General features: G+C 37.0%; 1 protein-coding gene across 2 annotated transcripts; it reads left to right on the top strand.

The window, feature by feature from the left end:
- Positions 1-3,932: 3,932 nt before the first annotated feature.
- Positions 3,933-7,576, top strand: LOC118438882. Of its 2 annotated transcripts, none has more exons than XM_035859702.1 (7): positions 3,933-4,112; positions 4,204-4,323; positions 4,719-5,161; positions 5,639-5,960; positions 6,197-6,617; positions 6,951-7,075; positions 7,153-7,576. In XM_035859702.1, the coding sequence occupies exons 2-7, from the start codon at positions 4,243-4,245 to the stop codon at positions 7,219-7,221; spliced, it is 1,461 nt and encodes a 486-aa protein (XP_035715595.1). In that variant the 5' UTR covers positions 3,933-4,112; positions 4,204-4,242; the 3' UTR covers positions 7,222-7,576. The 2 variants fall into 2 exon arrangements, with proteins under 2 accessions (XP_035715595.1, XP_035715594.1); XM_035859701.1 differs by having other exon boundaries at positions 4,183-4,323.
- The last annotated feature ends 7,753 nt before the right edge of the window (positions 7,577-15,329 follow it).

Here is a 15,329-nt window from a genome sequence, read left to right as displayed (position 1 = left end):
GCCAGAGGAACACACATTTATTGGTCCACAGGCGAAGATTTGTCCTCGAATTATTTAGAGTGTTTTGTTACTGAAATATTTAGGAAATAGGGTGCAAACCTCTCCAAAATTTGGAAGTAGTTGAGAATGGTAACAATTCCGACGGAGAGGATGTAAAAGATCCACGTCGTTCCGGAGCAGAACATATGCAGAGCCATCCAAGCTTCGAACAAGATGACGAATATTTTAACTACAGAGATTTCCTTGCAGTTGTCCGTCATTGAGAGGAGAAAAGGGGGCATGCATGGTTCCAAGATGAGGAGAAGGAAGACCGCGACCGGAACGGCGACCACCGTGAAGGATGACACGTACAGAAAGAGGGAGATGATTTTTACTTCGATGGACTTGGTGATACTTGACTTGTCTAAAAGTAAAAATTTGTTAACTCCGTCTAAACCAAATTCGTCATTCAACATATTTAAATACGGGACCCAAACATACATTTGTGGGTTTTTCATATATAATTTTTGACATATATCAAAACATGTCGCCTTGAGACAAAATACACATGAAAAAATGCATGTATTTCCCAAAATTTTTAAACCGTGGCAAAATTTGTTTTTAATTTTATGGAAAATTGTTTTGTAAAAATATGAATCTCTTCTAATTTTTTGATGTTCATTTGAAATTTTTGCATTTTTCGTATATAAAAGGTGTTAAAAAGTCGTTTTTTTAATTTTCGTCCCTAAAACTCCGAACTTGGAAACGGGTTGAAAAATAAGCCCATGGTTGTTGGATATGATTGAGATTCAATTGGCTCAACGAACCTTTCAGAAACTCATTTTCAAACGTTATGATTGAGTTGATGGTTTGTATCGGAGCAATATTTAGCCTCACATTCCATCCGCCAGAGAGCAGGATTGTATAGCAGATCAGGAACGGAATGGCTTGTAGGCGTTTCAGAAAGGTTAGTTTCCCCAGGAAGAAATGACCCAGCAGGACGAGAAAGTAAGCCAGGGCAACGACAGATTGAACTTGGGAGAGGCGGACTCTTCTCTCGGACTTGCAAAGCCTCAGTTTTCCTTCGTTTGCATCCCATTCGAAAGGAAGGAATCGTCCTATCCGGGAAAATTTGAAGTGACGAATTAATAACGGCAAAAACTGGGTAGAATACATGACGAGAGAGATTCATATAGTTTGAGGGGTCTGCTCGCCACCAATTGAAGTCAAATAAGGTTGACGCGTGGGTTATATTATGTAGAAGTTAGCTTTATTAAGTTGTTTTAATATCTTAAGATCTGGTTCCACATAAATACAATCGCTGCTTGAAGTTAAAATCGATAACAAAATTCACACTAAATACTAAGGAGGAGAAATTGTCTACTGAGCAGTACACGATTTTGCAGCCAGGTTGCAATATTTGGTGAAGCGCCGTTTATATGTAAATTATGCAACGCGAGAGGGGCGAGGGGGCCTCAGGCTTCAATCGTATCGGAAATACTGTTAAAGCGGGGCAGGAGTGGACCCAGAGAATTTGTGCATAATATTTTTTATGAACGATGTGTACAAAAAGTTAAACAGAGAGTTCAATTTGAGCCCATCAAACGCACCAAAAGCGATTACAAACAGAAAAACGGTCACATATTTAAGCCTAACGTGTTCATAATAGTATTCCTCATGAGTCCGTCTTGACTGTTTTTGATGATTCGCCGATCTTGAGTTTGGGTCAGAATCGGGCATTTCGGAATTCGAATTCTGATTCATGAGGAGCACTAAAATCTACAAACTGACGACGTGCGTGATTTCTTCATTAAAGAATACACATCACTTGATGAGCTTCGTGTGCCCTCTGATGAATGTGATTCTTCCATATGTATATTCTGGCCAGTGCGTATTATCAGTTAATAAATCTGTTATTCTTAAAATAAATTAAGGCCACGCGCCGATAAAATATTCACACAGGGTGATGATAACGTTTAAGGTACAGGTAAATTTAAGGTAATTTGATTCACACATACATGTATGCGTCTATAAATGTAGGAATACTGTTAAGTTGAAAACATGAAGGTATGGAACAACATAATCTAATTGGAATATGGTAAGATGTTAACTTTCATATAAATATATCCACAAGATAGTTGACTGGTTTGAATTACTTGGTAAAGTTAGTGAAAATTACACATATGATATACTTATAATAAGTGAATTTGGTGACAGGTACTACAGTGTGCTCAAATTTCAAATAATTTATGCTTTAAGTTGAGTTATTTTTGTATGTAAAGATTGTTAACTTGTTTAAGGGGTGATCTGATACACTCCCACCGCTACCTGACGGGGAGTATGTAACTATCCCCTCCCATAAGCTCCCATGTTATAGTTTTAAAAACTTTGGACGTCGTCAAAAGACCATAAAATTTCGATTTTTTGCATCAATCGATGCATATATTTAGTCTCCACAAAGTTACAGAAGTTTTGACGGATACGTAGAGTATACATGAAAATATGCAAATTTTTCTGATTTTTTTTCGTAAAAAGAATTATGGTGTGACCATGAAAGCGACTTTAAGGTCAAACTTTAGGTCTTTAGTAGTAGTACAATAGTCAAATTGGACTTATAGTCGAAATCGACTTGCGTGACCTTGTTTCGGCGTCGAAAGGTTGGTAGGTCAAAGGTCACCGATCCCCACAAATGGGGTATCATTGGAAAGGTATTGGTGAGTGGATTCCGAATATATATACTTTATTGGGTGTATGACCACTCCCTCATGTTCCAGAGGCAGAAGAATGAAAATCTTCAATTCTCCACAATTTAACACAGCAAGTAGATTGCGAGCTAACATGCAGTAGATGGGCACAAACTCAGAAATATTCTTCGGTCTCTGGAAATTCAGGGAGTGGTCATACACCCAATAAAGTATATATATTCGGAATCCTCTCGTCGAGACCTTTCCAACGATACCTTACTTGATAATAAATTCCATTTACAGTTTCGAAAAATTAATTTTAAAATGAAATGAAAATTGTATGAGTTGAACGCCAAGTGACTAGTGAAAATTTTTAATATTATTAAAATCTAAACCTCGCTCTTACCCCTCCTTAATTTCCTGTGGCAAATTGTTTTTTCGCGTTTGTATACTTTTGACGTGTAACATTTGCACGAAATTGATCCCATACTTTGTATACATATGTTTCATAAGCATGTAGTGCCTGCTGAAAATATGATGGAACTAGGCTTTAGCTATATTTCTTTCGTCGAAATTGTATTCCACGTAACATATTTTGATAGAAAATGTATTTACACAGGATTATCTGATGTGGTATATACATAAATAGACAGGATTTCAATGAAATAGGTCGGCTACGTGACATATTATTCTACAAATTTCTATTAAGTTTCAAAAGAAAGAGGACGGACAATTACATACATCCATCAACTTTTCACGCAAAGAGAATCGTGCAATTTCGCAGAAATATCCTTAAACTAATAAATGCATAGGTATCAAAATTCTTCTGTGGAAGGAATTATATAGTCGTTTACATAAATACAGTTTTATAATTTAGACGGTGAGCATACTTGCTAAAAACTTTGGACATCTTTAACATTCACATATTTTAAAGGGCCAAACATATAAAATAATGTGCAAAATCTTGCAGCTTGCAAATTCCAATAGTTATGTGTGTACTACATATGTACGTCCAACAAGTCATGCTATCGAGTAGTTGGATATGATTATGATGCAATTCAAACGTCAGATGCGTCATTGTGGCGATGCACATACAAATATTCTCTCAGCTTGATTTATTCACATGCTAAACACATACTTGTTAATACCCTTGGGCTTCACGTTCTTTTACACCATACGGATATTTGCATGTAAAAAAACATCCTCCATTTCAATTGATCATTAATTTCGCTCATTTGTATTCTATCCACTGTTTTGTAGCACAACAGAACATCGCAGACATCACATCTTCGTTCGGCTGGGATACACAAATGGATATGTATTTATTTACAAAGGTTTCATTTACTTATTAAATACAGTAAGAAGCCATTCACCTGTTCAAAAATTATAGTTTGGGTACAAGGTTATTAAAACATGGTGAAACATTTGTGTTGGAATTTGTAAATTGAGGTAATTTACGAATCAAGAATTAATCTCACTTACTACAAAAATTAATTTACATAGTACAACTTTCTTAAAGGGAACCGTGATATTTACACAGGACAATTTTTGGCACAAAATTAAGTAATTGACGGCAGTCATGGAGACGATAATTCCAAAAATGGGAGACATGAACCTCGAAGAAATTTCGCTGCTGAGAAAGGCCATCATGAACCCGGTGGTAATTAAAAATTTTAATTGTTGTTTATGTAATTATCTCTCATAATCCCGGTTGTATAATGTTTCAGAAGAAGATTTGTCGATTTAATTAATTACTGTATGTAACGAATTTAATCATTGCATTTAATCACAGTCACATTTAATCACTCTACCTGAAATGTTTCATGTTCGCTTTCAAATTAAAAAATCATTTTTTTAGACAAAATTGAATTTGAAAAAATTAGGATTTAAATATGTATGTTACGCAACAAAATGGTTAAAAAAATTGAAATTTGAAAGCGAACATTGCCGTCGGAGTGAGCCCCTTGCTTACCTTATGATTAAATTCGTTACATACGGTAATTAGATAAATTTGAAATATCTTTTTATCGTTTAAATAATTAAGTATGGTTTCAGATCTTGGACAAAATTTTCTCTCACCTGGATTTCCTCACCCTGAAGAACTCGGTCCGATCCGTGTGCACAGTTTGGGCAGATGTGGGCGCCACCCTTATCGGGCGGAGGGGACGCATTGTCTTCTCCGATTTGGGGGGAATGACCTCCTTTAATCCCAACCTGGCTAGGAACATTTATCTGAATCTGACCTCTGCCTGCTGCTGCTGCGTCAGAAATTGTAAATGCCAATCCAAAAATCCTGCTTGCTTCAGTGTCATCGTGATGCCAGAAGTTTCTAAAATTTTGGCCCGACTTGAAATCTACACGGATAATGTGTACGGACCCAGACTGAATGAAACTTGGACGGGGTACAACTTCCGGAATAGATTGTCCATCCTGGTTGAGAAATGGGGGGATGACGACTTGATGGGGGCGCCACGATTTCTGCCCCTCCCAAATTTAAGGTCCGTGTGAATTAAATACGTAATACATAATCGGTTAAGGAATTGGACCTGCTCAGAAACTACATATTTCTTCACTCAAATTTTTTCAATTTAAAAATTTGGAAAAAGGATTCATTAATAATTCAATTAGTCAAAATTTGAAAGTAAGTATGAGTTCATATTTTTTATTATTTTGTATCCCAACTTCGAAATATTAGACGGATTTCTGAAAATATATCATATGTACATACTCTTAAAAATTCGGCCTTGATAGGTGTGTATATGTGACTTCAACGCGCGGTGATAGTCTTTCTCACCGAATGGTGATAAATTTGACACCAGCCTCAGACAAACAATTTGTCACCATGCATGCAGGCAAGATTTATCACCATGCGGTGAAGCCACTTATGCCCACCCCACCGTGCGGTGACGATTAACACTGGATTTTTAAGAGTGTATGCGAACACTTGTTCCACCTTTAACGAAGTTATATTTTAGGTCGCTCAGCTTCCAGGGTAGGGATTCACTTCCTAATAAGGAAAACTCAGCAGGGGAGGTCACAATTTTCCAGGGGATTCTAAACTCTACCCCCAACTTGGAAGAGGTCGCCATAACGGCCAACTTCTATCCAGATTTCGCACCCTGTACAAAGTTAAAGATCTTGAAGTACAAGAGCATCTGCGGGCAAACAAGTGGAAAATCTGCAGACAAGTTCCCACTTTCCGAAATGCTGGCCAAATGTCCGAATTCATTAGAAAAGTTTACCCTGGGCGTTTGGGAGGAACCTGTAGGACAATGTGTTCCTGTGGCGAATTCAGAGGTGGGTGGACTCTTAAGAATATGCAATGTTACCCTCTTGAAACGTAGCTGCACGCTGAGTTCTAAATTATGTAAGTAAACTATGTATATTTACGTGGGAAAATTTTTCGCATGGTTTCCATCCTCATTGTCATATTGCAATTTTTTTCAAAGGGTAACATTATTTTTAAGAGCGTTGACATTATTTTTGACATGAAGCATCTAGACTTTCTAATCATTTGCAAAATTTCAATCCAGATTTTGTCCTTTGGCCTCCTCAACCTTTCCCACCTTGTGATCAAAGCTGCCGAATTGTACGAAATTGAGGACATCTCACGCCTCCCAAAACTGACCCATTTAACTCTAAAGACAGTCACCTACGGGGTCAGCATGTCGAAAATGTTTCAAAATTATCACTCCCGCCACAAAGGGATAACCCGGCTCGAATTGGAATTCATGCCCTCTGAGGACGAGCAGGATACCCAAGCTGCAGAAAAAATAGTGAAACTGTTCCCAGGCGTGACCCAGTTTAAGATAAATTTAGATGGTGCGCAGAACTTAGCGAAAACGATGCGACCCTTCAGAGCCTGGAGGCTGGCAAGTGGAGAGGTTAATATTGAAGAGGTGAAGTCTGCCGATGTCGTGGCCGCCGTGTTGGAAGGACTGGCGGAGTGGCGAGGTACATTTTTTCGCAAAAAATAAGCTACACTATTTACATATTTGTTCAAAAACACGTTAAAGCAACTTACAAATTTTGATCTGGAATAATTTTCCGAAATATGAGACTTATTTCGGACAACTTAGCAAGTTCTGCTTCAATGCGATGATCTGACGGACGAGTGTTTTATGTATATAAAAAATAATTGCGAATCATCTACTGGTTGTTAAAGTAATTAAGATTCTAGAATCTAAGATTGCTAGATTATCAGATTTTAACCTTTTAGAAAAAGTTAAGAACATGTCTTTCTCTGTTTTGGACTGAAAGTAATTTAATGATGTTTTTGTTACACAGGTTTGCGAAATACGAAACTTGTCTTTCGAGAGACTTATCAAGGTTTCATCCTCCAGATGTCTGACCGTGTGAGGGATGCACTCGTTTTGTGCAGTTCGATTAGTAATATTCATCTCGGGATTCCGGTAAGCGCGTATAATCGCTAATTCGATAAGATTGGAATAGCTGATTACCTAATAATACATCTTCGTAATTTATGTAGATGGACAAGGAGACCCGAACCGATTTGAATGCGTTCATCGCAAAGTACAATTTGCCAATTTCCTTCTAAATTAGCTCCTGTCATGCGTATGTAAAGGGTGTTTTTTTTTTAAATTCGTCCCGCATTTTACTACATTTTTGAAAACTTTTAACTCAAAATCGACAAAAACTTGGGTTCTTCTGGTGGATCTTGTGATGCTCAAGATTAGAACCTACAGTGTCGGACAAAATTGAACGTCCACTTTTTTATGCCGAACTAAAATTGATATAGCGACTGAACTATTCTACCAATCTCACCGTTCTTGACATCAAATTGTACACCCATTAATACTCTTTCGAAATCAGTAATCAGATATTATATTTCCATTTGGGGAGATGTGAGAAAAAAATCTTGAAAATTAAAAGTGAAAATTAACGCGTCAAAATTGTACGTCCAGTTGCATTTATTTTCAGACATATCAGGATAAATTAATTTCCTCGTCGAGATAACTTTATAAATATGACCTACAAACATTATTATACTAAATTTTTTCAAAACTATTGATCTCATTTGGTCGCATAAAAATCCCAACTGCAATAAGTGATCATATTATTTCCAACTTGAAATCGAGGTCAAAATGGGTGTTTCCGTCAACGACATTTAAGAGAAAAATACAAATTTGCAAATACAACACGTCAATTAATCCTAGGAACCTAAACAAAACTGCCTGCGTTCCGAACAAGCTAGGAAGGGCTTGTAAAGAATCGTATCGCAAAAATATGTCGCATATTTTGTGAGGAAGATGGAATTAAAATCATCATTTTCAGCCTCAATACTAGCGGCTGAAGTCGATACTATGCTTCGCAAAGACGTTACTCCTAGTACGATCAAAAACACCAGAAACGAAAAAAATCTTTGGGCAAAGTCCTGCAGTTTCAAGGGACAAGGCCCCAAAAATGGGAAATCTTAGTGAGTCAGCGCAATCACAGTTAATAAATAAAATTAGATTGAATAATTTTTTCATCACCGCTCTCGGTATCATTTTTCCTGGAAGTATTAATTAATCATTTAGAATAATTGCCCCCCCAAGGGTCTGGAGATTTCATCAGAATAAGAATTAATAGGATATCCAAATTTATATATCGAAATTGTAGATTTTCAACTCTTTCTAAATGTAAAATTCGCAGCTCACAATTATATTTCACATCGATTAATTTAGCCAACTTCTCGTTCAATAGTAAAAACGTCATCTGGTAATCTCAATTAATTTAATGAATGCAAGAGTTCATGCGTATGCATAACTAAATTTACAGTGGACCCAGTAAAAATTATCCCGAGAGCGGTGATGCAAAAGTTATTCAATCTAATTTATTTATTAACTGTGATTGCGCTGACTCACTAAGATTTCCCATTTTTTGGGGCCTTGTTTATTTAAAACTTGTAATTGGTTGTCAAAGACATTATTTTTACTGCACAACCGCCGTTATTATCGGCACCCTGAATATTTTTATTAAATTTTGATTTTCAAACTTGAATAACGCCGTTATTTCTCAACCGATTTAGGTCATTTTGTGCTTAAAATGTCCGGAATGACTAAAATATTTGCAATAAGCGAGCATGCTGAGATACATCACTTATGAATCATTAAAATAAATATGTTTTCAGGGGAAAATTTTTGCACATTTTGGCACGTAACTTGGGTAAAAATCAAAAATTCGCCTAGTCGACTAGCACATCTTTTCTAAATTACCTGACAATGATCTGTGCAAAATTTCATCAAAATCCGTTAAGAAATGGCCGAGAAATCGACTTATGTCACTTTTTTTGGGTGGGTTAAATGCATACTTAGCCAATTTTTTCCGTTGTCAGGTATTTGCCTCAAGGCCCTTGGCCTTGACCTTGAAAGGCCAAGGGTTGACCTTTGACCCTTTTATGGTGTATATTATGACTCGTGAGGTCCCCAGCTTTCAAAAAATACACGGTTTGTGGGGTTTCGAGAGAAAAAGTGCACTGACCTTTGACCTCTATTTCCGGTCGAACCAGGTCACTTAGGGCTTAGGGACCAATACATTTTTTGATCAGCACCTCGAGGTGTACAACATATCAAAATTTGGAGCAAATATCACAAGGGGGATTTTCTCATAAGAAGGGTGCGTCCTCCTTTTGAAACAAGATTTTGTGAATTTTTAATGAGCTGCATATTAATTAAGCCAGTGCAATTAAGCCAGGCATTGCAAATTTGGAATTCTTGTGAAAAAATTCCAAGTCTGATGCCATAGTGAAATTCAAGACATCCTCCATGATTACTATGACATGAGGAATATTAGCCACAGCAGGTGGTAGGGGTGAAAATTATCCGAAAATTCATCACATGCTATATGAAAGGCCCCTTTTTAAATGATGGAAATATGTAATGTAAAGAATTAGGTGAATTGCTTGAACTCATCTTAAAACCAAGATCATTTTTGAGATGTTAAGTCCTATAGGTATGTTGAGGTGTCTCAACGAAATAAATCTATATCTATTTATGAACATATGTGTTTATCCTACGCTTAAAATGTTCTAAAGGGTTCGCATTAATTTCCTTACTAGTTTCAAGAGAAAAAAACCAAAGCTTTTTGTTTCAAATTTCTGACACGCAAGTTGCGTGACACAACGAAACAAATGTTTTACAGATTACTAAAATTGGTGCATGCAAGCCCCCCCTCCCCTGGTGTAGCACAAACCTATTTACATTCTCCTTCCAACGCTACCAGAACTGATAAGCAGCAGATTTAGAGTCTGATTAAGGCAGAAGTCCTGAATTACCAGTGGGGTCCCATTATCGATAAAGTTCGATCCGAATTTGATCTTTAGGACGCCACAGGCTTTTATCTCTCTTGCCAAGAGGGACCCTTTCCTGCCGAATTGTGTTGTATTTCGGACCTGAAGTTTAAGCGCTTTGGTCGATTTGGAATTGACCCAGGACGCCAAGGTGAATACAAAGACGTTGAATATCCCGGTGTCGAGCAGGATGAGGGGAAATATGAGAAATCCTGGCATTGGGATGTCAGCATGCAGCTTGACGCAGACGTATTGACAGATGATTTGCAGCATGGGGGTGCAGCAAATCATGGTTGGCACTATTCGCACGGTGAGGAATCCGTTCAAGAACTTTTCCAAGATTTGAATGCACCGATAGAGTTTTACGCGGGCTAGATGTTCAGAGATGGCTTGAGATTTTCCAATCCGCCTGCAGTCAGGGCAATGCATTTAGCAAACAAATACATATATGCATATTAGAGTTATTGGTTGAAGGAACCGCATTTGCATATAGTGTTCCATTTGCGAAAGGCCTATGGTAAGCACGTATCATTACGTCAATTGGGTAAGTGAAATTTATGCAAATGAGGTAAGTAGATCATGTGATTCGATTGTATCTATTTTCATACTCGCTAAATAAATATATAGACGCTACAAATCGTTCGATACCGGGTTAGTTACGATTTTGGGGTAATGATTGATTTAGGAGCCATTTATGTAGCTGCCTATGGAAAATAAGTCGTGAACTTAACAAATCCGTATTTTTCAATAACGCCGACACCTTTTGCTGCTAGATGGGTTTGAGATTAATCGGAAAACAAAAGTTGGGCTTCATCATTACACAGAGCTACGTCCGGAATTCACGATTTGTCCCCTAGTTATTTAGAGTATGTATATTTCTTATGGAAGTGGTCATTAAATAGGGACCGAACCTCTCCAAAATTTGGAAGTAGTTGAGCATCGTGACAATTCCGACGGAAAGAATGTAGAAAATCCACGTCGTGCCGGAGCAAAACATATGCAGAGCCATCCATGCTTCTAACAAGATGACGAATATTTTGAGTCCAGAGATTTCCTTACAGTTGGCCGACATTGAGAGGAGAAAAGGGGGCATGCATGGTTCGAAGATGAGGAGTAGAAACACCGCGACAGGCACGGCAACCACCGTGAAGGACGAGACGTACAGAAACAGGGAGATGATTTTGACTTCGATGGACTTGGTGGTACTTGAGTTGTCTAAAAATAGAAATTTTGATAACTTTATTTAGACCGAATTCGGCATATGACGAAAATCAAAACGTGTTTCTACGAATGAGATCAAATACATATGAAAAACGCATGCATTTCCTAAAGTTTCTAAACACTGGGATCATTAGTTTGGCAGCTTATGGGAAACTGGATGGTAAAAATATGAATTTTTAAGTCCTCTAATTTCTAATTATGCGTCTGAAATTTTGGAATTTTTGATATATCAACCAGTACTAAAAAGTCAATGTTTTATGTTTTTCAAAAATATTTCGCCTTTTATAAAAATTGAAATTTTTATAAAAATTATCATAAAAATTGAATTGGCTTAACGAACCTTTCAGAAACTCGTTTTCAAACGTTATGATCGAGTTGATCGTTTGTATCGGGCAATGTTTAGCCCCACATTCCATCCGCCAGAGAGCAAGATTGTGTAACAGATCAGGAATGGAGTGGCTTGTAGACGTTTTAGAAAGGTGAGTTTGCCCAGGAAGAAATGACCCAGCAGGACGACAAAGTAGGCCAGGGCCACGACCGATTGAAATTGCGAGTGGCGGACTCTTCTCTCGGACTTGCAAAGCCTCAGTTTTCCTTCGTTTGCATCCCATTCGAAAGGAAGGAATCGTCCTAGCCGGGCAAATTTGAAGTGTCGAATTAACAAGGGCAAAAACTGGGTGGAATACATGACAATAAAGAATCGTACATATGGTTTGAGGGCCCTGCTTGCCTTCCACTGAAGTCAAAGTGGATTGAAGCGTTGGTTATGTGATTTGGAAGTTAGGTTTATTAAGTTGTTTTAATATCTCACGATCTGGTTCTACACAAATACAATCGCTGCTTGAATTTAAAATCGATAACAAAATTCACACTAAATACTAAGGAGGAGAAATTGTCTACTGGGCAGTACACGATTTTGCAGCCAGGTTGCAATATTTGGTGAAGCGCCGTTTATATGTAAGTTATAAATTATGTAACGCGAGAGGGGCGAGGGGGGCTCAGGCTCTAATGGTATCGGAAATACTGTTAAAGCGGGGCAGGAGTGGACCCAGAGAATTTGTGCATAATATTTTTTATGAACGATGTGTACAAAAAGTTAAACAGAGAGTTCAATTTGAGCCCATCAAACGCACCAAAAGCTATTAGAACCAGAAAAACGGTCACATATTTAAGCCTAACGTGTTCATAATAAAGAGCGTCCACTAAGGATTGGGAATGGAGAAGAAAAATGCTCATAACTTTACACACAGTTAATGCGATTTCAAAAAAATTACATATGCTTATTCTCAAAGGGTTCTGTCTGTAATACAATTAAATTTTTAGTGATTAAATTTCGCCACCTGCCACAGACTCTATTTTCTTCTTGAAATTTTGCATCATATTTTTTCCAGAAACTTTCCCCACTTCTAGGCTGATTTTCTTCCAGTGGTTTTTAAATTTCCTGACATTATCAGGTTTTTCTGATAGCTTGGAATACTTGGACTTAGATTGTGCTTATAATTTCTCAATAGGACGTAGTTGAGGAAAATTTGGTGGGTTTTCATTTTTTGGCAAAAATTCAATTTTTTCAGATGTAGGTATTAAGTGACCTTTTTGACGTCATGGGACCTTGTGCGGTCAGGCCGAAACAAAACTTTATGTTTTTATGATCTTTGATAATAAACCCTTCCAATCCCCCTTCAATGCAGAATTTAAAATAAACCTCCTGGTTTTCAGTGCCCTCCAAAATGATGGGATCGGAAACATGACCAATTCTAGACTTGCCTTGCCAAATTCTTCATTTTTTGGGAATTAGTCTTTCTTTTGGACTTCATCTTCATATATTACTTAACAGGGGTTGGAGCTATGGAAAAAATGCCTTCCTGGAAGATTTGAAGGGTCAGCTGTTACGTAGGGCTCATCGTCCATGATGACCACTTTTCCCTGAATCTGCTTTAACAATTTCTTGCAGCACGCATTAATCCTTTCCTTTTGTATTGGTTTGTAATTTGGTGCTGGTTTTTTTTGCCCTGGCTATAATCCCTAGTTTATGGACTTTGATATTGCTCAGATAGCTTTTTGAAATATTGACCTTCCTTTCCGCTCCAGCCATTGTCGTTGATGGATAATTTTTGAAGATTTTTTTTATGCGATTTTTGACTTTTGTCGTCGCTAGCTTTGCAAATCGACCAGTGGGGACTTTGAATGTTAGTTAATTGGATTCCTCGTACTTTTTTATGTAAGAGTTGACATTTGAATGATGAATACCTTCTTGCTTGAAAAATTGCCAAGTGATTTTAGAATTATAGTTTGTTCGATTTTTGTGAAACTCAATCACTTTTTTTCAACTCTTGCCTTTCAACCCAAGTTTTTCTAGTCTTAGCCATGACTCAATAATTGGTGACATATATCAATGGAAAGCTTATAAGTTGGTCTATTCAAAAATGATTTTTTCGAAATTTAATTTCGCTGTGTTCCCGCCTACCACGCCTTGAAAGGGGCATTCCCAATCCTTAGTGGACGCTCTTTAGTATTCCTCACGAGTCCGTCTTGACTGTTTTTGATGATTCGCCGATCTTAAGTTTGGGACAGAATCCGGCATTTTCTAATTCGAAGCCTGATTCATGGGGAGCACTAGAATGTACAAACTGACGACGTGAGTGATTTCTTCATTAAAGAATACACATCACTTGATTAGCTTCTACTTGTGCCCTCTGATGAATGTGATTCTTTCCATATGTATATTCTGGCCAGTGCGTATTATCAGTTGATAAATCTGTTCGTCTTAGAGTAAATTAAGGCCACGCGCAGATAAAATATTCACATTAGGTGAAGATGACATTTAAGGTAAATTGCTGGTAAATTTAAGGCAATGCTGTATATATCAACGTTATGATTCACCACTACATGTATGCGTGTAGGAATACTGTTAAGTTGAAAACATGAAGGTATGGAACAACATTATCTAATTGGAATATTGGAGGATGTTAACTTTGATATAAATATATCGGCAAGATATAGGGTGTCCACTAAATAGTTGGACAGTTGAATTTTAAAGTATACTGCGCAGTTGGTGGTAGTTCTGGCTTGTCTATATTATTTTTTTGGAACGCAATTACTCATTCAAATTTTGAATACTTAATCAATAATTTAGTCATTCATCATTAAATGAATGAATATGAAGATGTATATATGCTTGCGAGATGGTACTATTGAAATGATTTGATAAATTTATCTAATTTTTCAAACTATTCGTTCGCAGAAAATCTGGCTCAGTTGTAAATAGGCTATTTTCCCCAACCATATAAAATTTTAGTTGACACTCAAATTGAGTTACAACCGTAGAAACCATTTCATACACTTATGAATGTAGATATGAATAAATATATGTATAGGTATAATCTCCTTATGCAACGGTGATCAATTGCAGACTTAAAGTTGGCGATGATGTAATTCAACCTTCGCGTTTTTGACGGGACACCGACCAAGGAGCAATAAAGTACTAAAGCTAATCAGTGAAATTCTTCGACCCGGTTTGCATTACTCCAGAACTATACAATATATGTATATTTGATGATGCCGTTATAAATAATTTAATTGCGTACCTGTTGGACCACTAAAATCAGAGCTACACGTATGTAACTCCGGCAATTTTTCGGATTTAGAAATCGCCGACGAGGGAATTGTCGGCAGATACTTTTGACGGTTTAAAAATCACGGCATCATGTCGATATAAATAAATATTTTTTTATAATAGCAATATATGTTGCATACTGTATGAATAGGTATAATAACCCGGTACTAAAGTTTTCCCCTATCTAGCAATTTTTACATACGTATGTACCGGTATAATTTTAATACCAAGCGGTAACAGCTTTAATACATATAAAGCATTCAATATCTTCACGACTACAACCAGATTTCTTACAGTGAATTATTAAATTAAGTCATTAATATTGATCGAGTACATTTGATCATCTATTATGATGCAATTGTGACGTTAAATTCGTCATGGTCGTTTACATATCCAAATACATGCATAACATGACACATGGTTTTATGTATATCTGCTTATGTAGCTTGGGTTCAATTATTTTTGCACAACGTAGATACACGTATGTATCAATGGATATGTAGAAGTGAATTCATGCAAAAAACGTTCTCCATTCCGATGT

Source organism: Folsomia candida, unplaced genomic scaffold (genome assembly GCF_002217175.1).
Source record: "Folsomia candida strain VU population unplaced genomic scaffold, ASM221717v1 Fcan01_Sc027, whole genome shotgun sequence".
Classification (NCBI taxonomy): Eukaryota; Metazoa; Arthropoda; class Collembola; order Entomobryomorpha; family Isotomidae; genus Folsomia; species Folsomia candida.
The sequence above is the reverse complement of the archived record's forward strand: the minus strand, read 5'-3'. Positions and strand labels throughout refer to the sequence as shown.